The 25,509-nt window shown below is 32.1% G+C and overlaps 2 protein-coding genes across 3 annotated transcripts in view; one reads left to right on the top strand and one right to left on the bottom strand.

Annotated features, from left to right (window-relative positions):
- Positions 1-25,509, top strand: part of LOC145241507 (peptidyl-prolyl cis-trans isomerase-like 3) — an 86,657-nt gene that overhangs the window by 16,522 nt on the left and 44,626 nt on the right. The gene's annotated exons all lie outside the window — the stretch shown is intronic.
- Positions 1-25,509, bottom strand: part of LOC145241506 (mitochondrial tRNA methylthiotransferase CDK5RAP1-like) — a 93,562-nt gene that overhangs the window by 2,878 nt on the left and 65,175 nt on the right. For both annotated transcript variants that reach the window (XM_080104536.1, XM_080104535.1), the window contains exons 5-11: positions 24,816-24,897; positions 23,391-23,511; positions 8,796-9,029; positions 7,810-7,963; positions 6,425-6,555; positions 4,993-5,142; positions 3,079-3,225 (exon numbers count right to left, since the gene is read on the bottom strand). In XM_080104536.1, coding sequence (XP_079960662.1) covers positions 3,079-3,225; positions 4,993-5,142; positions 6,425-6,555; positions 7,810-7,963; positions 8,796-9,029; positions 23,391-23,511; positions 24,816-24,897 — 1,019 coding nt within the window. The remainder of the gene's footprint in view (positions 1-3,078; positions 3,226-4,992; positions 5,143-6,424; positions 6,556-7,809; positions 7,964-8,795; positions 9,030-23,390; positions 23,512-24,815; positions 24,898-25,509) is intronic.

A 25,509-nucleotide genomic window follows, 5' to 3' on the forward strand; every position in this document is an offset into this window, starting at 1 on the left:
TAGCTGAAGCCACTGTCAAAAATTTTCCCCACTCTCTATCTGTGCCTAAATCAAAACGTAGATTCCAGGAACACAGCTTCTTTCTTAGAACAGCACGCCAGTGGAACTCTGTTCCGTCTGCCTGTTTCCCACCTGACTACAACTTGGATGTCTTCAAATCCAACGTAAACAAATTCCTGATGAACTGCCCCCTTAAGTAGACACTTTATGAAATCTCAACACTAACGTACAACATACTGTACATGCAATAACCCTTATCCTTGAGTTGCTTCCGGGCCTTGATAAGTGGTGACCTCCTTGTATAAAAAAAAAAAAAAAAGGTAGCAAAATAATCCTTGAGATGATATTCAGAACGGTGCGTTGAACGGCTTGCTTCAGGTGTAAGTCTCTGTAGAAAGATAGTTCGCTTTCTTGTTGATAGTGGGTGAGGGACGCCTTTTAGATGAGGGAAAGAGGAGAGTGGAGTGAAGTAGATAGGGTAAAGAGAGAGGGGGTAGGGTTAAAGTTGGGCGAGCATACAGGTTCTTAATGGAATTTTTTCGGCGGGGTAGGGGGGGGTTGTATTTTAGTATTCTTTAAAAAGGTTGACCTCAGTGTTTGTACGTAAGTGTATACTATGTATATATATATATATATATATATATATATATATATATATACTATGTCTATATATGTATACTATGTCTATATATCTATATGTACGTACGTATGTGTGTCTGTGGATATATATGTGCTTATATCTGCATTTATGTTTAAGTTTGACAGGTGGATATAGAAGTAATCATTATATAAATAGTTAAAATCAACCACGCTTGGGTGACCCCATACCCAGCCCCATATTTAAATCAATTCTCCCCTTTATAAAAATATCTAATTAATCACAGTATATAAAACACTCACTCAAACATCAACTCCAACTCAACGAACAACAAAACAAACTCATCCATAGATCGTCTCCAAACAGAAATATATGTATTTTAAATAAAATTTAAACAAACTTAATTAAACCAGATCACACTACGACAACAAGCGTATTGAACTGACTTATCTCAACTAATCAAGTCACCTTTAAATATACACTCAAAATTGAAAGAACCCAACCTTAATCTCACTTAATTAAATAACCCTCCAAACATTCCATATTTTCACACCATGACTCGTCTCTATCTCCACCTCATCTGCTCACTCATCCGCACAGCAAAAACAGCACACCCACCCCTTATCATGCACACCCCCATTGAAAATCACAAGAATATCTATTTCCCACTTGAACTTAAAATCAAGAGGTCAACCTTTTTAAAGAATACTAAAATATAATCCCTCCCCGCCGAAAAAATTCCATTAAGAACCTGTATGCTCGCCCAACTTTAACCCTCCCCCCTCTCTCTTTACCCTCTCTACTTCACCCCACTCTCCTCTTTCCCTCATCTAAAAGGCTTCCCTCACCCACTATCAACAAGAAAGCGAACTATCTTTCTACAGAGACTCACACCTGAAGCAAGCCGTTCAACGCACCGTTCTGAATATCATCATTTTTGCTATTTTGCTACCTACACTATTGATTTCGAGGTCCATTGCATACTCAACTCCGTGCTCAAATTCTATTACTCATGGGGATAATTACAATGGAATGGTATATCCACCCAATTTCGGATACACTTTGTCAACACTGAGAAAGCATTTGGACTACATTAACCAACACACACTCAACGCAACAACGAATAAGGCTGCCCTGTATACTTTTCGAAAAATCAATAAGGAGCAATACGCTTTCGCTATATGGGAATATCACTTTCTCCCATGGGCCCATTTTCTGCCCACCTGGATTTATAACACCGAACAACATTGGACTCCTTCCGATAATGGATTACCCAGGTTGTATCAATTTTCTCCATATAATTATCCACAACCACTCATAAAACTATTTTCAATAATTGTGCTGAAAAGCAAAATAGTGTCAATTCGCAGCTGAACATTTTGCTAACAGCATTTCATTTCTTCTGATAATATGAGCCATTGTTGAAAATCCATAGATTAAGGAAATTAAAATAACCCCTGTTATATATTCCTTTTGTCAAACAATAAATTCTTAAATCGAATATATGTCTCTATATGTTGTTTTTTTTTTCAGAATTTAAAATATAACCACAAAACTTATATATTGCTCTATTCTTAAATATTGAGCTTTTCCTTTTTGGTTAGGATCACCTTGAAAGTATAACTTCAAGCAATATCTATCAGGATTTTTCATCTGAATTCTATCAGTGTCTTATCTTGCTTATAATATATATATATATATATATATATATATATATATATAACACACACACACACACATATATATATATATATATATACACACACAAAGATCATTCCAAAAGTAATGCCTCCTATTTTTAATTCAAAAAGTTGAAAAGCTATGAAAATGGAAGTGGTACTATTAAAACGAGGGACCTTTTGTGCTCCAAAATTTATTTTTCTACATAGTCACCACCATTCTCCATACACTTTTAACAGCAATAAACAAGAGCCTTGATGTCTCGATCATAAAAGTCTGCACCTGATAATGCAGTTCATTTTTTCATGGCATTGTTGAATGAGAACAAGTTGGAGTCTGATGGTGCCAAGTCTGGACTATCATATGGTGGGTGAGACAACAACATTCAGCCAAACTGCCACACATTCTGTGGTTTTCAAACTTGTGTGTGGCCTAACATTGTTGTGTTGCAAACAGAATGTTTTCCTTTTCTCTAGCCTTACACGGACAATCTGGGCCTGTTTTGACATAACGATGACACCCTTCCTGTCCCAGAAGAAAGTACACATCACTTTACCTGCAGGTGTGTGCATCTTGAACTTCTTCTTTGCTGAGGAGTGTAAGTGGTGCTATTACATCAACTGACATTTGGACTCTGATTTGTACTAATGACACCACATCTCATCCCCAGTGATGATGTGGTCCAAGAATCCGTCACGATCAGCTTTGTACTGATTTAACAAGTTCTGACAGACATCCCGACAAAGATTGAATTCTCTATTCCACGATGAGAGGGAGATGTAGAAACTGCACCAACTTACCTGAACTGCAACATAATCTCCAGGTTTCATGGCTGTTTTATGTTGAGTCATCGTTTCGCCAAAATATGGAATTTCCGTCTGTGGAAGAATTACTTTGGTGTTGCCATCGTTCCGACCAGCAACGTCCAACGGGGATCGTTTACTAGGCTAAAATAGACAATGAGAGTTGAAATATGACAAAAATAAAGAATCAAATGCGTTTATATTTAAAAAAAAAACATTTATCAAAGTTGAGATTAAATATTTTCTTGATTTTATAATGTTACATGAGATGGGCTGTCCCCTTCTCATGTAGGTAAGAAGGCAGACTAGATAAGTGAAAATGATATGAGGAAAAGACTAGAATCGAACTGTGTAGAAATGCTAGGAATGCAGTTGATTGTTAATTCTTTTAGAAATAACTGAATATTATTTATGTCAGAGATAAAGTGATTGTCCATTCTTTTAGAAATAACTGAATATTATTTATGTCAGAGATAAAGTGATTGTCCATTCTTTTAGAAATAACTGAATATTATTTATGTCAGAGATAAAGTGATTGTCCATTCTTTTAGAAATAACTGAATATTATTTATGTCAGAGATAAAGTGATTGTCCATTCTTTTAGAAATAACTGAATATTATTAATGTCAGAGATAAAGTGATTGTCCATTCTTTTAGAAATAACTGAATATTATTTATGTCAGAGATAAAGTGATTGTCCATTCTTTTAGAAATAACTGAATATTATTTATGTCAGAGATAAAGTGATCGTCCATTCTTTTAGAAATAACTGAATATTATTTATGTCAGAGATAAAGTGATTGTCCATTCTTTTAGAAATAACTGAATATTATTTATGTCAGAGATAAAGTGATTGTCCATTCTTTTAGAAATAACTGAATATTATTTATGTCAGAGATAAAGTGATTGTCCATTCTTTTAGAAATAACTGAATATTATTTATGTCAGAGATAAAGTGATTGTCCATTCTTTTAGAAATAACTGAATATTATTTATGTCAGAGATAAAGTGATTGTCCATTCTTTTAGAAATAACTGAATATTATTTATGTCAGAGATAAAGTGATTGTCCATTCTTTTAGAAATAACTGAATATTATTTATGTCAGAGATAAAGTGATTGTCCATTCTTTTAGAAATAACTGCATATTAAATATGCCAGTTAAAAGAATGGACAATGTGAGTTTATAAATAAAAAATAGATTAATGATACAATTTAATTTACGGATTTCTTTTGTTTATCAATACATGTAAATACATGTGCAAAAGTATGGGTGAATTGAAATGTTATAAAGTCACGTTGGTTGACAGTAGGCCTCTGACGTCATAAATAAAAAAAATTCTCAATATATTGAATCGAGGTTCGAAGAGGAGAGATCACAATTACAGTCACAGTGATAGAGTCAGTTAGAGACGAGAGTCGGGAGCGACTTAGCAGAACTGATCCCCTTAGAGGCGAAGAGTAGACCATGTAGTCATACATGTTTGATTTCCTGACATCATCAATCGGCCGACAGATGAATAAGGAAATCATCTAATATTTTGTCTCGTGTCGTCCTTACAACCGACAAAGTAAATGTGTTTTGTTATCACCTTTAATGAACTTTGTATAACTCCCACCTCAAGTAATTTATCTCCTCTCATCTGCGTTAATAAGAACTGTATAAATGTCTCGGCTCCGTATTATATGATAAAAGAATTATCATCACAGTCGTCATGATACAAGAATAGAAATGTCACTCCCTCCGTTTTGATCATCATCGCCATTATCATCCCTGCTCTGGATCCTCCTTATACATGTCTCTGATATGAACTCCTGTCATCTCCAAAATGTACATGCTACACAACAATAATAGTAAAAAATGTTTTTTTGTCAAAAATTTTTTTAAATATAAATGTAATTTTATACTCACCCCTTCTATAAGGACAATCTGAGTTTGTCCAATTTGTTGTGTGTTCAGCTTAAGGACAATTTCTCGTGTGGTTTCCATCAACTCAGAATGCCTCCTGGCTTTCACATCATCAGGAACGTCATCTACCATGCGGTGATAGGCTCGAGTTTTCTTTCGCGTTTTAAATTTTTAAAAAAGGATCAAAAAGTACATAGAAGTAAATACATTAAAAAGTATCTGCTCAGTGTTGCCATTTCAGTTTAAATTAAAATTTTTAAAAACAGAACTCTAAATGTAGGGGAAATAACTCATATTCTCAACTAGGTTAAAATAGGAATTCTTTTTAATCCAAAGAACATGCTGCAAGAATAAAAAGGAAGAAATGACTAATCAAAATCAAATATCATTTAGTCAGATTTATTGCTATTTAGGTTTGATTTTGAAAATCTGACAAGATAACTTTTATATACAAATCCTCCATCCCCACACACGTCACTACTGATTTATTATTGTTAGACAAGGCTCATGTTCAGGAGAAATTGGTGATAAACTAAAGATAATCAGTAACCAGTTTTAATCCGATTTTCATAAATAAATGTAAAGTGTATATAATAAAATTTTTAGGATGTATCTTGTCAAATGGAAAATGGCAAAAAAATAAATAGAAGTTATGTCATTCTTCATTACCAGAGCTATACAATTCTCCAGACAGCTCATGGGTAAGAGATTGGTGTAGCAAGCAAGTTATGAAAGCCACAAGATATAATGTCATATTTTTTTAAAGGTATCTCATGCCCCACCCCATAAAAATAAATAAAAACAACTGAGGAAAGTGTTCATAGAATTGCTTTCACAATATGTTAAAAGAAGCTCTTAATAGTCTTGTATATATATTGTCAAGTTTCTTTCCTAGTTATTTGGTAAAAGTGTTATTTCTATTTACCAGAATTTATTCAACATTGTAGGGTAAAATAAATACAAAATTTTCAGTTTTGTTTTAACACAATGAAATCTATTCCAACAATTTCCACCAGTTGTATGAAATGGTTATAAAACTAAAAAACATCAACCACTATCACTGCTCATTGTTATGTTGTACTGAGAAATATTCAGAAAGTCAATGCCAATCAAGGCACATTTCTATCAAGATTCGGGATAAAGTTTTTTTAACCTGTGTTCACTCTGCCATCTTGCTCTTCTGATCTGTATATAAATGAGATTACATGCTCAGTGACTCATGAACTTCAGAAACCTGGCTCAACTGTATAGGAAGCAATATAACTGTATGCAACCTGAGAGCATGCTTGTGACATTGTCTGCTGTTGCCTAACTTGGAATCCAAGACACAGCACCATAAATACCAAAACCGGATGAAGAAAACTTGTTCGACGGAAAAAGGCATATAAAAAGATGCAAATAGAAAAAGAAAGAAAAGTGCGTTCAATTTAATCACCTGTCGCATACTGTAAGGAAACATGTATGCAAAATGGTATCCGACATCTCGAATCAAAGTCAGTGTGTCATTATGGGCAGCTTCTGTTTCACCACAAAAACCGGCAATGAAATCGCTGGATAAATAAACTCCTAAAAGCAAGAAAAACAACAATAAAAAACAAAACTTCTTTACCATTACCACTCGAGTTTTTATATCCTAGAAAAAAAATATGCATGAGGAAAATAGGAATTATACTGAAACTAGAATTTGAATTGGGAGCAACAGTTTTTGAAGAAAAGTAAAAGCAACAGTGTTAATTATACAATGATTTTACTTATGTAAGTAATAAAGAATGATAAACAACAAAAAAATTATTTAACATTTCTACTGTTATAGCTGACAGAATGAGAACAATCTACCAATACGAATTAAATTTCACTTTGAAATTTCCTATAAATTCTTATAAGTTCAACATAAAGATTCCTAAGTTTGAAAAAATACACCTAAGGTCAAAAGTTATGACTGAAACATTGTGAGTACATTTGTCTAACTTTGGCCAGAATAATTTCGGAGATAACTTTCATATCAGTCCAAGGAAAATAACTTAATGTGAACAGACTTAAATAATTTTAAGTGTTAATAACTTTTAAATATTTCAAGGGGAAAATAAGATGTGCTATTTATTTTAATTATTTTTTTACATTCTTTTCATCCCAGACAAAAGCATATAACCACTTGAAACTTAAGATGATACCATTTGGAATCATATCCAACAGGAGATTATGAGGAGTTGAGCAGCAAGATGTCTGTTTACATTATGTTTAAACTTCTGCAGTTTAGTAAAGCTAGGAAACAGGAGGGAATTAAAAAAATCTAGCAGTCCGAGAGAAGAAACTATTAGAATAAAAGATTTTCTGGCATGTGGGGATTTCGACAGTGAAGGGATGGGATTTTGCTGCTTGTCAGGTTAGTCAGGAGTATGGTAATCAAGGGGGCACAATAGCTATGAGTTCTTTTAAGGTACTTGTAAAACAAGCACAAGAATACAAGTGTAGTGATGGGACAGAGGTTTGAGCTTGGCCAACAGTGCAGGACCTATTAGATTTCAGACTCTTTTTTGGACCTTGTCTAATAGTGAGAAACTAGTGGTAGATGCTCCAACCCAGATATGGCAATAATACTCCATGTATGGACGAATTGTGGCTTTGTGAAGATATAGGATGATCTTTCGTGTAAGAAACAAAGGGATGTAACTAACTTGATAATCAAAAGAAAATGAATGATAATCAAAAGAAAATACCTGCATTACAGGTGAAAATAAGACAAAAATCAACCAAAAAGATAAAATTAAAGGGCGTATAGGACATTAGCAATCTCTGGTTATGACAAAATGGTTTACTAACCTGGTATCACATTTCTGATATGAGCGACAAGATTGAGATAGCTCTCTCTGTTATAACCCCTTCTCATTCTTTCAAGCACTTCGTCATTTCCACTTTGAGCAGGTAAGTGAATTTGCTTACAGATGTTGGGACGTTCATTTATCAATTGAAGTACCTGGAATTAATTAGTTACAAACAGTTAAAAAATAAGATTAAAATAGCTTTCAATACTGGCAGAATAAGAAATAAAAATGAAGGTTAATTTAACAGGAGAGAGATTGAGGACTGTTTTCTAAATTTAAATCATTTGGAAATGTCCTGGATGGTTTTGGAGGTTGCGAGTAGGCAGTGATCATTAGGATTAAAGCAGCATGGGCAGCTTTCAATACAATGACAGAGGACAGTTGTACACAAAGTGTGTCTGTTTTTCCATATGCATCCAAGACATGGACTATGGATTCCAATTCCACAGCCAATGTGAAACAAGCTAAAAAGTCTGATGGCAAGAACAAATTTGGTAATGGAAGAGTTAGAGGTCATAATCAATGTGGAGGAATTTAACTAAAATAGAAGATTAAATTGGTTCAGTCATGTGCAAAGGATGTCTTCAAGAGATCCAAGGAAATTGGTTTTAGCAGGAATAGTTGTCCAAAAAAAATGAGTAGACCTTAAAAAGACTTGGAAATAGTTGATGGCAGAAGATATGGGCAGTTTGGATTAACAAATAAGAAAATTGAGGAGACAATGACTGAAGAAGTCTAATCCTGTCAAGAGTTGGGGGTCATGTAGGGGAAGAGGGCATCTGAAGTAGAAGGTTGTCAGCAGACGATCCAAAGAATTAAGTTTTAATGGAGGCAATTCACAAAAATAATGAAGTCAAACTCCATCTATTGACAAGAAAAGGTAAGTAAAAAAAAAATGAATTACTTTGTGATCAAAAAAAAAAATCTATGTTTGATTACCTGATATCTACACATTCAGATTTGTAGAGAGGGGGGGATACTTACAGCATCCGGGAAATCTTTAGGATGAGGTGAAGTGAATCGAATCCGTATTTCTGGATCAATTAAAGAGACTTTATCTAACAGATCAGCGAAACGTTGTCCTCCTGTTTTGGGTTTGTAGACAGTAGAGAATCCAGGAACAATATCCAAGGAATCGTATCCCCCGTGAAATTTCCAATTTGTCATATCTCGATAGCTGTTTACATTCTGGCCAAGCAACGTCACTTCTTTAATGCCCTAGAAAAATGAAAATTTGAAAATAAACACAAATCGACATGAAATCTTTTCAAATAAGTGCTTTTACATGTGCATCAAAACAAAGTTTTCACACAAATATTCATATAAAATAACATCTGAATCAGTGAAGTTAAAAAAAGAAAAAGTATAAATCAGTATAGAAAGAAGAAAAGGAAATGAAAGAAAACGTCTCAGTATGGAAATAGAGTGAAGGATTTCTTTTCGAATTCATTTCGGATGACAAAGATTGATTACTATTTGCTTTCTCCTTTCTCCTAAACTCTTAAAATGGTTTCATCTGGCATGTTTTTTATTCATGTAACAGGATAGAAGTGTGTATATATATATATATATATATATATATATATATATATATATATATATATATTAAATGAAGCTAATAAAGAATATATCTATATATAAAGTAGTGATGGGATGCTTCCAATATTTAAAGTTGCGATTTTTTCCCGATAACCGTAAAAACATGTGTTAAATGTGCACATATTTTCTCAAATGTAAAAATACACTTGTGTGGAAAGGAGTGATCTATAGATTTTAGCGTTACCAGTAGATTATAATCAATAAATATTATTTTACTAGCAGGACCTGTTAACTGGCGTTGCCTGGTGGAAGAGTTTTCCCCCACACACACACACACAAAAGTAAACTACAGTTGTTGTTGGTGACCACTGCCGTCCCTGAACAATTGCGGATACTGGCTTTCACTGATGATTAATGCTGGTTTGGGGCGATAACATGCAGGTACTGTTTGAATTTTAAAAAGTAATTAAGGGAATGCGTAAATCAGTATGAATGAATAAAATTACGAAAAATAGTTTATTAGAATAAAAAGTAAAAATAAAAGTTTTAAAGGTTAGGAATTCTCACTGTATATGAACTGTTTAGAGTGATTGAATTCAGTGGTAGCAGTCCTAGCTGTTTCCATTTGTTTGTTCAAGTCTTCCTCTTCTTTTCTACTCTTCCACCAATAATCTATATATCTATAAAAGTGAACCTGTCTCTGTGTATGTCTGTGTACATTTCTCTACGCAATAACTCTGTCAATTTTCAGTTTACAGACTCAAAATTTGATATACAGGGTACTGAGATTTGGGAAAATCTTTGTAATCCGTTTTCGGACAGAAATTTTGCTGTTAAGGGATCAAAGTTCAACGATTTGACGTTTGAAAACTCTACCAAACTCCTCTGCCAATTTTGGGTCTAAACACTTGAAATTTTAGATATAGGTTCCTTGGACATGGATCTAACTTAATAACTTGATGTGAGCCCAAAACAATAAATCTTAAGGGGTCAGTATAGGGGTCAAATTTTTTTTAAATTTGACCTCTGCGGTCTCTACCAAATTACTCAGAAAATTTCTGGTCTAAACATTTGAAATTTTACATAAAGGATATTCAGAGATAAGGCAAGCTTTTTAATCAGTTTGGGTCGAAAACTTGAGCTACCAATATATAAATTTATGTATACCTAAAGTTTTCAACAGAGACGACGGATTTTCACAAGATCAGTATCATTTTGAAGCTCGACTCTTCAGACGACAAATACTGAAAAAATTGGCTAAAAACATTAATTTCTTCATTCTCAACTGGGAACTTTTCTACAGGTAGGGGTCACTTTTTTCGCCGATATTTTCGAAAGTCATCCCCTCTTTTCGATTGTCTAGACTTAATTTAAACCTACGTCACTTCCGGCTTGACAGTGGTCATAACAGCAAAGACGTCAGGTTTTTTTCCTGTTCTTTTCCTCCTTCACAGTATGGGTTCTAGCCTGCCTTCCTACTACCATTTTTTTTTTTTTTTGCTCAACATACACTTTCAAACACCCGGGCAACACCAGGCTGAAATGCTAGTATTAAAGTAACTTCCAGTTTTATGTCATTTTTTTTTTAACATGTAAAACAAAACAATTACAACTTTTTTCACTTCTTTGAGTAGTATGTTAAGAACAGCATTTGGAATAGACATCCCAAACTCCCCATGTTAAGAAGGGCATTCAGAATAGACACCCTCAACATCTTCAAGTAAAGAACGGCTTTCGGAGTAGGCAATCCCTTTTTGTTTTACCGAGGGGAGAGTGAAAAAATAATTCCTACAAATTTAACCGTTATAATCGCTGTCAGCATACCCACCCATGCAAAAAAAAATTAAATAAATTTAAAAAGGGGGAGGCCAGTGTCAGTAGGAGAGAAGTAGATTTGTTTATCACGTGTGCGTACAAACCTGGCAGCCAGTGAATTACAGTGCATAATACAGGTCTTTATATCTCTATAAGTACTTGTCTTCACAAAACTTGAATGAAATTTTCTTAATCAGCATAGGTGCATAGGTTTAAATAAGGTACATAAAAAAAATGTAACTATGCCTGAAAAAATATAATTAGTGGAACAAATGCAAAGTGAGAGAGGGGAAATAAATGTTTTTTCTTCAGCATCACCGTGAAGAAATGTAAAAAGTGAGCGAGAGAGAAAGATAGCAAATGAGAGAGAGAGAAAGAGAAAGTGTGAGTGAGTAAGAGAGAAAGTTGGGAAACATATATACAGAGAGAGATAGGGAGGGCGAGAGAAAGAGAGAGACAATGCAAACTTATGTCGTTAAATGTAAGAAAATGAAAGCAGCAATTTACTCAGAGGGCAAAAGTAGATATCATTGCAATGCCATATTTGAATGGTACATTAGAATTCGTTTAACATGTGAATACCGTTAATCCGAAATATAGGAATGGTCAGAAGTCAGCGTTGAGCGGAATTAGTCTGAGGAAACTTTATTATTTTTGAATTGGAAAAGGTAAAGATTCTGTTATGTCTACGAGTTTATGATCCAGTTACAAAGAGTGAAACCCTATATCTGTTGAAAGTACAGAATTCCTCCTGGTGATGGCTGATGGTGATAGGATGACTTGATATTTAGAGGGAAAAATAAGAACTACTTTCTCTAAAGATGGTTGCAAGTGTGATGATGTTGCTCCTAGGATGAAATGTGTTTAAAGTGGCATTCTAAAGTTACATAAGAATAATAATAAGATAGACGTTAATAGTCTAGACATAATAAATTTGTATCTAGTATCTGTTACAAACCTACTGTACTTTGGTCCATAGGAGAATTTCTGCAATCAAAATATTATATATGGAGATTATTACTACCAACAGTGGAAGGTTTTAAACAGTTTTAAGATAATTAAAAGAATCGGTATCGGCAAACATGCACAAATTTTTCCAATTCTGATACCCGATTCTAATTAATCATCCCTACACTAACATGAAGTAAATCAATTTTAATTAATCATCCCTACACTAACATGAAGTAAACCAATTTTAATTAATCATCCCTACACTAACATAAAGTAAACCAATTTTAATTAATCATCCCTACACTAACATGAAGTAAACCAATTTTAATTAATCATCCCTACACTAACATAAAGTAAACCAATTTTAATTAATCATCCCTACACTAACATAAAGTAAACCAATTTTAATTAATCATCCCTACACTAACATAAAGTAAACCAATTTTAATTAATCATTCCTACACTTACATAAAGTAAACCAATTTTAATTAATCATTCCTACACTAACATAAAGTAAACCAATTTTAATTAATCATCCCTACACTAACATAAAGTAAACCAATTTTAATTAATCATTCCTACACTAACATAAAGTAAACCAATTTTAATTAATCATTCCTACACTAACATAAAGTAAACCAATTTTAATTAATCATTCCTACACTAACATAAAGTAAACCTATCAAGAGAGAAAAAGCTCTACATGAGCAATTAAATATATTAAATAAAAAATGTGGATTAAAAGTTAGATATAACTTTATTATATCATCTCATCAATAAGGAGAGAAGGTAACATTTGGGTCATGGCACTTCAAAGCTAAATGCATCTCATCAGCAGAGGATACTGGCCAGCATTATACAAAATATAAACTATGGAGGTACTTGTGCATTTAACGAACCAGACGTAACTCAGCATTTGCTCGGCTTTCTCCGGCGCATGACGTCAACAGCCGGATATAACCGAGCGTTGGCGATAAAATAAAAACAACGCTACAAGAAAATAACTGTACAATGAAATTGTAAAATGCAGAAACATAAAAAAATTAAATAAGTAAAAAGCAAAAACCTACCTTTCATTTATGTTTTTTATTATTGTTTGAAATTGTTTTCTGTTTTCAAAATAAATACATATAAAACAAGTTTTTTTGTTAAATAATAGGAAACTTTTTTGTCTGAACTGTTTTGTTTTTTTTTGTTTTTTTCATTCAATTGTGTGGCGAGAACGTAACCCACATTCGCGATGGAAATTTTTTGTAGATGCCATCTCAAACGTCCATAAGTATATTATTTTTATTATACATGCGATGGTTAGTCGGGATTTTGAGAAGAAGGTCCCAATTCTAATGGAGGTCCATCGACGACATGTTACACTTCTACACCTCCGTAACCGTCCGAAAGGCTTGTTCTCTTTGCAAGTACACAATCCTGGCCAAAATGTAAACACCTTTTCTCTTCTGCCAACAATTTCCGTTGCTGGCAAAAGTTTAGTGCAACCTCTGGGGTCTGGAGCTGGTCCGCAAGGTTTGTAATATTAATTATTATTTCGTCAGTTATCTTTTTAAAACAATTTTTTTAAAACTCTCTTCAAATAAGCGTTTCTTGAGTTGTGACACTCTTCCAATTGATAGCGAAATTCTCGTCTGCTTAATCGGCAACGCTCAGTTATATCCGGCTATTGACGTCATGCGCCGGACAAAGCTGAGCAAATGCTGAGTTACATCTGGTTCGTTAAATGCACAAGTACCACTATGAATAAAAACTGGCCTAAAAAAATTTAGATTAGAAATGAAGAATGTATATATTACAAAATATTCAAGAATATAAAAATATAATAATTAAAAATAAAAAATATCTATAAAGAAGGAAGTAGTTATACGTAAATAGGAAGGTAAGTAAAAAAAAAAAAAAAGACATAAGTAGTAAGAAAAATATAATAGAATTACTAAAAAAATAATTGGGATCATTAAAAAAAGAAAAGAAAAAAGGAAGAGAAAGTAAAAGAACTAAGAATGATGATAGAGAAAAGAGCAGATTATTTATATTTTGTATTTTGGTCATTCTCCTCTTCTGATGAGAAGCAGTATCTTCAAAATGTCATGGTCTAAAGAGGTTTTTCTCTCCATTTTACCTCCTTCTTTTCTTATTGATCTGACGAACAATTATATTTATATATAATACATTTGTATATAATTATATATATATATATATATATAACTTATTTCTCATTTTATAAATATATATAAACATCTATATTTTTATAAAGTAATAGGGTTCGTGTGTTTCTGTCTGTGTGTACAGCTCTCCATCATCAACGAAATATAAAGGAGGTAAGAGGGTAGATCTCTCCTGGTAGAGAAACATTAGAACCCATTTTAGGATGTTTCTGTTATAGGAGACATAAGAATCTTTGCCTAATTTCTTTATATACTATTCTACAAACCACCCCCATATCGAATGACTTATGCTCATTTGCATATCACATTATATTAAATCTCTTTAACTAATTACCTCGACCTTATTACATATTGGAAATATTCTAATCATTTCAACTGTACTATTTACAAAATCTATTTAACATTTAATCTATCTATCTATATATCACATTATATTAAATCTCTTTAACTAATTACCTCGACCACGAAACGCGCACACACGCACACACACACGTTCACTACCGTCACGTTGTTATGGCAACCAAACCCGCTGACTTACATAAACAGTAAACACACACAGTAAATGTGATTTTCTTCATTTTCTCATTTCACTCGTGGTCTTAAATTCATTTCGGGTTTGTATTACTGTACACATAGATTCGAATAAGTTGCCAAAAAACAAATATATAACAAATAAATGTTATCAAAGGCAAGATAAATTACTTTTCTACCAAACTGGATATATTTTTCGTGTTTTTATTCAATTTAACATGTTTATTCAGCTCGAAAAGCATACAGTGTTTACCGATGTATTGGAAAATTCAAGATGGCGGCCGATTCTCTCTTTAACACGGTAAGTTTGGAAAAAGGTATAATAAATAAAAAACCGGTTAAAATACTGTTAAAAACTCGCTCAATATATGTTACCGTGACATAGGTTGACATATATTCGGCGGGTTTTTAATAGTATTTTGTATAGTTTTTTATTTATAACACCTTTTCCCAAACTTACGGTGTTAAAGAATGTGTGAGACGCCATCTTGAATTTTCCAACACATCGGTAAACACTGTATTCTTTTCGAGCTGAATAAACATGTTAAATTGAATAAAAACATGAAAAATATATCCAGTTTTTATCGGTTTTTTACCTTCTCTGCAGAAGTACAAAAAAAAATAAAAAAACGGAAGGTACTTTTACAGAATGTTAAACTAACCCTAACCGATGTTTTATGTTTAGTTTAGGAAAAGTCAGAAGAAACAAAAGTCATTATTGCATAAAATATACGTATTTAGTTGAAGTATTGTTTATGTCAATTCTTTCGAAGAAATTTAGCAAGAATACCTGTAAACCAGGAAATCGGTAAAATGTCATCATGGATGAATACTTGTCTATTATAATTTCTACCCTTGACAAAAACTTAGCCATAACAAAAGAGATTTATTGTTCAGATTGTTTTTGAGATTGATTTCTAAAAAGATATTTTATAAATAAAATCGACTTTAAAATTAAAGACTTAAATTACAATAATTGAATTTAAACATTCTTATTTCAATATTTGGCACATAACACCTGCAAAAATGATCACAATGTCAGGATTTCATTTTATTTCAGAATCGATGGCAAATTGTGTAGATTGATATCTCATTATATTAAATACTAATATTTAACATTAGTTTATCATTTAAGCCGATAAAAAGCCCTTTTTTTTTTCGAGTCATAAAAGGATTTGGAGTTTCCTAATCAACCTTTCGGGTGCAGTTGCACGCTCTCAAAATAACTAAAGTGTTGGCTTTAAAAAAATTGGTTCATTAAAACTAAACAGGTTTAGTTTTAATAAAAAAAAAAAAATTTAAAAAAATCACTTTGGTAATTAGATATGTCGTATGGTTATCCCTAATCGCTGAATAAAACCGCTAACGAGTTGAATGATTACGACATAAAATTAAACTCGGGTTCCTGAAACGGAAACTTCGTTTGTTTTTGTTTTTTTCTTATCAATATATTTACATTGTTATTTTGTTTTCATTTTCAATCATTCGAACAGTTTTCTTTTTCAAGTAATCCAAGTTACAAAATTCCCACTGTTTACTATGCTAAAATCACAATGACTAATGTATACCTATTAACCCTTATCCTTGAGTGGCCTCTGGGCCTTGATAAGTGGTGACACCCATGTAAAAAAAAAAAAATCACTCGAACAGTTTTATTTTTATAATGTACAGTTTTAAAAGTTTAAAAACTATATAGTTTTTACTTCAGGAAAATTAATGGGTCAGTTTTTACGATGTGCCCTGTTAAAATACTGTTAAAAACTCGCTCAATATATATTACCGCGACATAGGTTGACATATATTCGGCGGGTTTTTAATAGTATTTTGTATAGTTTTTTATTTATAACACCTTTTCCCAAACTTACGGTGTTAAAGAGGGTGTGAGACGCCATCTTGAATTTTCCAACACATCGGTAAACACTGTATGTTTTTCGAGCTGAATAAATATATTACATTGAATAAAAACACAAAAAACATATCCAGTTAGGTAGAAAAGTAACTTATCTTGCCTTTGATAACATTTATTTATATATTTGTTTTTGACTATTTTTTCGACTCTATGTGTACAGTAATACAAACCCACGATATGAATACTCACGTTGTTATATATATATATATATATATATATATATATATATATATATATATATATATATATATGAGATTATAGCAGTTAAAAAACATTTTTAAAACACACACACACCTTTTTCAAAGTGATCAGAAATCGTATAAAAGTAAAAAGGGTAAATTTTTACTTACTTTCCAACTTAATCACCTTTAACGTGACTTTTACAGTTTTTTTTTTTAAATGGAATTCATTTACCGATACAAAAGAAATGATAAGTAAATAAATCCATAAATAAATATTATAGATGGTTTATTTTAATACTTGCCAGGATGCGGAGGAAAATGAATGAAGGGGGAGGGGAATAAAATAAAAACATTTTGGAAACAGAGTAAGTTTGAAAGAATTGCTTTGCACAGAAAGAAATTAATGAAAAAATAAAATTAAATTTCTTTTCTTTCTTGATTTTTTTTTAGTTTTTTATGAAAAAGGAAGTCAAAATTAAGACTATAAAAAACAATTTTTATTAAGAGCGAACCTCAGTCGTCAGGTCTGTAAAAATGACGTGGAATAATAAATGTTTTCTAATACAAATTGTTTTTACTTATGTGTTCATTTGTCTCTTTGAAGTTCGTTTGTTTAACATATCGGTTTGCAATATAATTTTGTCATTCTGTCAGACTCAAATTTTAAATCTATATATCTATAAAAGTGAAAGTGTGTGTGTGTGTGTGTGTGTGTGTGTGTGTGTGTGTCTGTGTACATTTCCCTACGAAATAACTCTGTCAATTTTTAGTCTACAGACTCGAAATTTGATATACAGGGTACTGAGATTTGGAAAAATCTATGTGATCGGTTTTTAGCCAGAAATTTGGCGATTAAGGGGTCAAAGTTCAACGATTTGACCTTTGAGAACTCTACCAAACTTCTCCGACAATTTTGGGTCTACACACTTGAAATTTTAGATATAGCTTCCGTGGACATGGATCTAACTTAATAACTTGATTTGAGCCCAAAACAATAAATTTTCAGGGGTCATAATAAGGGTCAAAGTTTAAAAAATTACCCCCTTTTTTTTGCTCAGCATACACCTCCAAACACCCGGGCAACGCTGGGCACCCATGCTAGTATTATATATAGGAAACCAAGTTTCACGAGCCCGTATATTAGTTGGGACTCCTTTGCTCCTATGAATAGGAAAATCAGCTTGATTAAAACGTGCGCTTATGATTTGCATGGCCAGCAAATTAGAAGCTAAACTGAAAAAGATAACAGATATACTCATTAAGAATGGTTTTCCTGATTGTATTATTGCAAAGTTTATTCAGAAAGAACTTGCACAATCAAACACTGACATTTTCTTCGGGCCACCTAAATGTCCGGTATATTTAAAGCTCCCTTTCATTGACGCTATCAGTAAAGGTTTTTCTGATAGGATCAGATTCGTGGTGTCCCGCTGTTACTATGCAGTGCAACCCCGTGTGATATTTGGTACCAAGAAGGCTTTCCTGGCTTTTCAGAAAGATGTTCTACCCACACTAGAAAAAAGTTTAGTAATTTATGAATTCAAATGTCAGTGCAGTGCTGACTATGGGAGTCAAACTCTTCAACGTCTGGGGGTCAGACTGGCCCAGCATATACCTACATGATTTCGGAATCCGTGTAATAAGAACATTTTGACGAGCACATCCGGGCATTTAAGGAATATGCCCAGACGCTTAATTAGCACATCCGTGCACTCACCGATTCATGAGTCGGTGATCAGGCAACATTTGCTCGATAATAAATTGTGTGGAGATGCCTATTCGGATGGTCTTTTTTGTATCGTGCACAGGGCTCGCTCTTAAACATTTGCTGAATATTTTGGAGGCTTTGTGTGTAATGAGGCGTAAGCCTTCGCTCTGTAGGCAGAAAGAGCTCTCACACAAGTTGGAATTATTTAAAGAGCTCTAATATATATATATATGCATACACATATATAGGATTGTTGTTTTTCTTATACAGATATTGTGAATGTGTATACTGAAGTATCTGCCTACATTCTATCGATATTTGCTTGGGTTTTAGGTGTTACTTCTTTTTTTTTTACCCTGATATTAACAATTAATTTTATTTTTTCTTGTATAATTTTCCATTTCCCCACCCCAAGAAGAAAAAAAAAAAAAAAAATATATATATATATATATATATATATATATATATATACTTATTTTTTTAAACGATATTCACCACATTTTTTTTTCTTAATAGTAACCGCCAATGTTTTCTCTTGACAATATATCGGTTGAAAGACGTCTTGAGGTTTATTTTAGTTTTTTTTTTTATAATCACTAATTTATAAATATATAAATTTACTCTTAAATCGTTTTTATTAACAAATTGTCACTTTTCCCTTTATGAATTATTTGTTTCCCAGCTTGGCATGTCTCCGGATATCTTGTTCAAAGCTATTATTAACTTTTGTACCACAAAATATATATATATATATATATATATATATATATATATATATATAGTCATCCACGTACAGCACTGTTTCGCTGTTTCACAGCTCATCAGTGTGGCTAGACAGGATTGAAACCCAACCGTCTGTATGACAGTCAAGGCTCCTAACCACTACGCTATCGGCGGCTGCTGAGTGAGTCGTGAGTTTAACGATGTTTTGACATCGTCCAAACTATCTAAAGAGCATAGCTTATACGCTAATGGTAATTTGTGTATCACATCTCAATATGCTCAACTCAAGATGAGGAGCATTATAGTCATCCACATACAGTACTGTTTCACTGTTTCACAGCACATCAGTGCGGCTAGACAGACAAGGCAGGATCGAAACCCAACCGTCTGTACGACAAGTCAAAAAAATACATATTTATTTTAAGAAAAATAAAATTATTTATATGTTCATCAGTCTTTTGTCTTTAAGATTTTCTCAAGATGCTTGGTTTTAAAAAAATAACAAAAATATAAAAATATTGAATGGTAGTGAAAAGAATTTTTTCTCAAACGAAACAATCATCAGAATTCAAAAGATGTTAATTCACTCATGAATTGGTAAGAGTGTTTTTTTTATATTTAATATTCTGTCCAGTTTTTGTTGGAAATGATATGATTAGATAAATTGTAGACGTTGTTACATTGTTTGTGTTAGAGTTTATAATGAATGTTGATTTAAGAAGTCTTCAGCAAAATTTATTTAAAATAAATTTAGTAAGTTTACTTTGTTTCAAGTTAAAAGAATGATTATGTAATGCATGAAAAAACAGGACATTTAGGAAATTTGTATTTTTTCATTTATGTTCACCAAATTTTTTTTTTTAGATTCCATTGAGATCCAATAATGTATATCTAATGGCAGTTATAGTCAGCTAACATACTTATTATTTTTTTTTTCTACACAGTGATCACCACTTATCAAGGCCCGGAAGCCACTCAGGGATAAGGGTTATTGCAAGTACATTACGTTAGTGTGGAGATTTGATGAAGTGTTTACTTAAGGCGGCGGTTCATCAGGAACTTGTTAACGTTGGACTTGAAGACATCCAAGTTGTAGTCTGGTGGGAAGCAGGCAGACGGAACAGAGTTCCACAGGCGTGCAGTTCTAAGAAAGAAGCTTTGTTCATGGAATCCGCGTTTTGATTTAGGCACAGATATAGAGTGGGGGAAATTTTTCACAGTGGATTCAGCAAGACGGGTGTTTTTCGTGAAAGATTGGCGAGGGGGGACCAGAGATTGGAGTTCAGACGAGCACCTGCCATGGAAATAACGATAAAACAAGGATAGGCTCGCAACGTCTCTTCTGGGAAGAGAAAAGGGCATCCCCCACTAAGCCACGAAGTCTATTTTGTACTCTGTCAAGGCAGGATAGGCTGTTTTTAGCAGCTCCTGCCCAGATATGGTAACAGTATTAATTTCCAGTATAGTGCTACTGGAAGCGGTGACAAGGCAAATCAGTTCCTTCGCTTTTTTCTCTCAAGCCTACATCTTCCCTGTGCACGTACTCTTTTTTTATTACATTTTTTCGACCTGTTTTTTATTTAATAATCTTTGAAAAGTTTTGCAGTCTTATTTTAATTAAGAATTATTGAAATTAATTTAATTTTTTTAAAGAATTATTGAAAACACTTTTAAAAATATTTTAAAACTATTTCGGGAATATTATAGAATATGTTTTATGATGTTTGAAATTTTATTTGGATTTCATTAAGTTTATTTTTATACTTTCATAAATATATTTATTATATAAATTCAAATAAAAAACTAAACATATTTCATATAAAATTTCAAATAAAATGAAAACTTTCTGCAAATAAATATTGTGTTATTTTTATCTGTATAATTTTATTGTATACTTTTCAATAATGTACTTTTCTTATATTTTATTTCAATAAATCACTTCACAATTGAAATACTGAATAACAAAAGAAAAGTGAAGGAACTGATTTTCTTTGTCACCGTTTCCAGTAGCGCTACACCAAAAGTTGCGAAGTATGTTAGCTAACTATGACCCTAAAAGCAATTATTGCATAGGACAGTATGTATTCCTACATTAGATGTGAGTGATTTTAGAAAATGTTTTGTTGTTTTTACTGTTTGTTTTATAGCTTATGATGTAGTTTATATTGTTGGAATTCTTAGTTTATTTAAAGTGTTGCAAATTATTATTATTATTGGCGTAAGTAAAAGATGTCTACTTATAAGCGAATTGTCCGGTGTATATGATTTTGCTTTTTGTTTCTGGAAAATATTTGTAGGCTGTTTTTTAGTATTTAATATGAAATATGTGTGGTATTGCAATGTTTTCAGTGAACTTATGATGTATCTGAATTCTAGATATTATGTGCTACAAATTCTGAGTATATGTAAGAAGAACCAATTACCTGTTTTGGGTTTTTAAAAACAATATTTTCCAAAACTAATGATTCTTTCCAAACACTTCCCATTTGTGAAATATGTTGCCACAAGATTGCTTTCCTGAATGCTACAATGTGTTAATTTTCAAATCAAATATAAAAAAACTGTCTTTATAAATAATTTTTTTCATTCCATTCATCATTTTCAATCCTCTCATTAATTGATAACCTATCGACTTTGTTAACTCTTATCCACGATTGGCTTTTTTAGCTTTGATACGTGGTGACTCATTAATTAAGATCATGTTTACATTATGTAGGTCTAGTTCTTATGTTATGCAGGAAGGTTCAGACGACTATAGATTATAAGTATTTTAATAGAGGAATCTTTACCATCAGCAAATGCCAAATGTGCTTCCTTAATTCCCCAATAACTGCTTCTTTACGGCAACACGAGAAAATAGTACTTCATTAACTTTTAAATTGTCAAATTTTTTATATGGCTACTCTAACAACTTCTCAGATACACAAAACACCATCACATATTAAGTGACAGATTTTAAATTAAAAGAAATAAGTATCTTTTATCGAAATTTACAGGGATTGTAAATGTTTCTGACAATTGGATTACTCATGTCAAAAATTGGATAATTTAAAACAATAATATTGGGGACTAGCAATTAAAGAAAAAAGTAAAGAAAAAAATTAGTTCTTCTCCAGAATACCTTCCAGAACTAAGGAAAAATTGGTGCGATGTATGTACCCATGATGAAACGAAAATATCATATTTGAAAGATCTCAGAAATTGATGAAATAGTTTTATTTTTAAATAAGAAAAATCAAATTTTATGAGTATTTGAAGAGTGAGTGCTTTACCCACCATTTGAAAAAAAATGGCAAGAAACAAAGGGAGATAACTCAACAATAATTTAAATTTTTTTAGACTTATGTTGTATTATCCATTAATCATTTATAAACGATTTTCTTTATATAAATAAACTACTTAATCAATTAACATGATTGTTGGAATACAATATTTTCATTTTATCACATATGTGTACATCAATACAGATTTCTCTTGATTTTTTTTTTTTTTTTTTTTTTTAAATTGAGGGAGAATACAAATAAAAACATTATTCTTAATCATAGAATAGAGGATAAGTGAATAGATATAATTAATCTGGTTGGATTTTCGATGCAACTGATGAATCGATACATGATTCTTTTATTTCTTTCTCTTCTTCCACTATGCTATTAGCATAGATATAGTGTATTTTGCTTCTATTTCTTTTTGAAAATAATTATTCCATATAGGAATACTGTTAAAGTACAGACATTTTTCTTACTGACCTAAACAGAGTCATGGGCTTAAGTCTTTAATGAAAAATAAAATTTCATTTTTCTATCTATTTCAACTGAAAATCAAATGTAATAAGATAAGGGGAGATCATTTAACATATTAATGAAATTCAAACACTTCCGCTACTATAAACACTGGAGTCAAATGCAGATCCACAAATGAACAATAAAGCAACCAGCGTTTTTTCAGCCTTTTTTTTGTTTTTTGTTATATTTGAAATAAAATTGTTTGCAAATTACAGATGGAAGTAATGATTCAAGAAGTTTTCGGATAATTTGTTTAATTTTATACCTGATCAGAAAGTTGCCGGATTTCTTCCAGAATAGATTCAACTGGTCGACTTCTCTCTTTACCTCGTGTGAACGGAACAATGCAGTAAGTACACATATTATCACAACCCCGCATAATAGATCTGAATATGAAAAAAAATGTTATAAACAAAGCTGATATCACACGTACACATAAGCATTGTAATATATATAACTATCCCCACCCGGTGTTGTTCGAGACACAGTGAAGTCATTTTAGTTTTTGATTTTTATTTGCTTGCACATTTTTAATCTTAAAGTTAACTTTTATTATATTCTTCAATTTAAAATGAGTTATTCCCCTTGCTGATTGTTATTTTTATGGGATTATTTTAAAACATTTCATATTAGTAGCATGGACCATGATGCTAAGAATTTTTAAGCAAAAAAAAAAAGTTACTTTATATTCATTGTTATCCGATTCAGTTTAACATCTGTTTTACATGTTGGCATGTGTTGGACAGCTTTTAAAATTGTCTTCCAAAACTAACCTATCTCTAGAAAGGTCTTTATCTTTTTTCTCTCAAATTCATTTTTGACATTTGTTCTTATGATTTCCTTTATCTTCCCTTACCAACTGACCCTGCTAGCTCAACTGTCCTACATCTCCTAATCCAAGTACTCTTAACCATCATTTCAATTTGACCGAATCAACAAAATCTCTAATTCTGCACACATTTCGCTTCCTGCAACAAATACCCTCCATCCTCATTGACCAGGTTTCACTTCATTGTGTATACATGCTTAATGGATTCTTCACTTGGCCAACAACAATAATGCCCTGCTGGGTAGTAATAGCAGAAGTTCCCTGAACTTATTCCATCTAATACCAACGTTTGCTATTACATCAGTACCACCTCCTGAACAGACTCAGCATCCAAATAATTTCTTTGTATATGAATTCTGATCAGTTTCTTTTGTTTTTTACAGTTCTTGACTTCTTACATAGAAATTGGTTACAATCTTAACATATAATTCCATTGCACTTCTTGTGTACCTAATACTTACAAATACCAAAAAAAACTTGAATTCTAATTAACTCCCTTTTCAAAATCTGAGCAAGGGAATATTCCTCTTTCTGGTGGATTTCCAATATTACAACCATTGATCACTTGGGAACATTAAATCTCAAACCTTTACTTTCTATAGTATTCCTCCAAGTCTTTAACTTAAATAGAAGGTTTATTTGTTAACAGGCAAACACTAAATCATCAGCATAAAACATCTTCCTAAACAATACTTCTAAGACATAATTCAAAAGCAACAAACTTAGTACACCACACTGATGTATTTCTAATTTAACATTAAAGCTGTCATTAAATACGTTGTTAATTGTAACATGACTTTAAGCATTTCTGCACATTTCTTGACCAACAAATCATATGAAAAAAAATTTAAATCAACTTACACATAAGCTGATTTCTTTTCATTGTCCATTCGGATTGGCATGATGTCAGCATAAGTTTCATCCATGGAAAGCATCACATTCACTAAAAACAAAAACGTTGAGATTAAAGTGATAAAGATGTTATACAGTATTGAAAATATGTTGAATAGCATCTGTGGAAAAAGAAAAAAAGCGTAAAGGCTCATCTAGTTTAAAAGCCTTTAAGACAGACAAATTAGCTGAAACACTTCCTTGTGCCATGACACATTTTTATTACCAGCACGGCTGTCAATCATTTATACATGGACTATTTGCTTACAGCACCTAGTATTCACAAAATGTCACCCATATATTAACCAAGCTTAATGTTGCTTAACTTTGGTGATTTGATGAGAATTGTAAGTTATTTCTCAATGAAAGAATCATTGAAAATTAGCTGGCATTGCTAAATGAAAATTGAGAAAACCAACAATGTCAACCCCTCAGAAAGGACATGTTTATGAATCAACTAAAATGCATTATGGTGGAATTGAATTTTGTAATAAAATTAATGTTGGTGGGAGAGAGGATTCTCATTGAATTTTGCTTGGTCACTGCATATTTTAAATTTCACTCTAATGCATTTCAATTCATTCACAAACAAGTAAGCCATTTTATTCTTTTTTTGAATTGAAAATCACCTCCCTAACACACATTGTAGCAAACCAAAAAAAAA

Source organism: Euprymna scolopes, chromosome 20 (genome assembly GCF_053919585.1).
Source record: "Euprymna scolopes isolate OS-2025 chromosome 20, ASM5391958v1, whole genome shotgun sequence".
Taxonomy (NCBI): Eukaryota; Metazoa; Mollusca; class Cephalopoda; order Sepiida; family Sepiolidae; genus Euprymna; species Euprymna scolopes.